The 1330-nt window shown below is 37.5% G+C and overlaps 1 protein-coding gene across 2 annotated transcripts in view; it reads right to left on the reverse strand.

Moving 5' to 3' along the window:
* Positions 1 to 1330, reverse strand: part of tbc1d32 (TBC1 domain family, member 32) — a gene marked incomplete at its 5' end in the record, with an annotated part of 47077 nt that overhangs the window by 41948 nt on the left and 3799 nt on the right. For both annotated transcript variants that reach the window (XM_014033385.1, XM_014033386.1), the window contains 2 exon segments: positions 408 to 546; positions 1085 to 1134. In XM_014033385.1, coding sequence (XP_013888839.1) covers positions 408 to 546; positions 1085 to 1134 — 189 coding nt within the window.

Genomic DNA, 1330 nt, shown 5'->3' on the forward strand with positions numbered 1-1330 from the left:
TAAACATTAGCTTTTCTTTTCTTTTCAGTAAGAGGTTTTTATTTAATAGAATTTTTGGACAAAAAATATCGCAATATATCACAATATATTGCCTTGCTTACAGTATCGCAATATATCGGGATATGTTGTATCGTGACCCCTCTGTTAGGATATGTATCGTATCACCAAATTCTTGCCAATACACAGGCCTAGTTCTTTTGAGGCCCTCAAGGTGGCGCTCACGGCCCACAGGTTAAGAATCTCTGTTTTAGATCGTGCACATTGCTTTGCTGCACCTGAGAACCCTGAAAACGTCACGACATCCTATGAATGCCCTTTGTCACTTTATTCTGAGGACAACAGGAGAAGAGAAACCRTACGGCTGCAGGAAAACGAGCAGTCAAACTGACCTCCCTCTGTGAGATTACCTGCAGTTTCTTGGTGAAGCGGGAGAACATGTAGCGGATGCACTGGTTTATGGCTCCTGTCTGCTGAAGCAGCAGCAGGCCTTTAGGAGTCGCAGCAAAGTTCAGCAGACTGTCCAACAAAGTCTCCTCCCACACCAGCCTGTTACACAAACACAACAATCTGAAGTTATCCCACAAAGGAGCACAGATCTACGTTGTTGTTTGTGGTCTAAATGAAGAAAAAAATAAACTTTTATAATTAACGCCATCAAAGCTTCCTGATTTTATGATCTCTTGTCATTTATTGGTCACACTACTTTAGATACAGATTGTGTTGTACTGATTGACCTGAACTATGGTTCTAATGGTTGTTAGAAATGCAAAAAWCTAGTATGTGTTCATACTTTGTTGTTGACAGTAGCTGTTTGGGCCTTTTCAGCTGCATAAAGTCACATTTTAGTTTTCATATACCTTTTAAAACATGCAAATAAAACTATGTATCAGGTAAGAGGAAAGTTATTTATTAGAAACTGTAAACTTTTATCTACAAACTCTTCAAAACTCTTGGTTTCTGCAGTAATAAGCTACTGGGTGAAGCTGTGACACTTCTAAATGCTCAATGAATCCCTGCCACACTTATTAACTTATTGCTTTAATGCCGGTTATTCCAATAAAGTATTTAAATTATGCATGCTTACCTGTTCTGCACATCTTCAGCTGTTGGAATCCTTTCTGCCAACAAGCTGGTCTAATAATTAGAAAACAGAAAAATATGTGACACGAGATTCAGTGTGAGGTACAGTATGGGGTGCCGTTTGTAAAGTTACAGTCAAAAATTACCACCAATAGTTTTGTTTTATTTAGTCTTTTATAAGAAAAAAAGAACAGATTTATTTTTCAAAGTCAGTTTTTCACCATATGATTCATACATTTATAAATGTCAT

Source organism: Austrofundulus limnaeus, unplaced genomic scaffold (assembly GCF_001266775.1).
Source record: "Austrofundulus limnaeus strain Quisiro unplaced genomic scaffold, Austrofundulus_limnaeus-1.0 Scaffold1720, whole genome shotgun sequence".
Taxonomy (NCBI): Eukaryota; Metazoa; Chordata; class Actinopteri; order Cyprinodontiformes; family Rivulidae; genus Austrofundulus; species Austrofundulus limnaeus.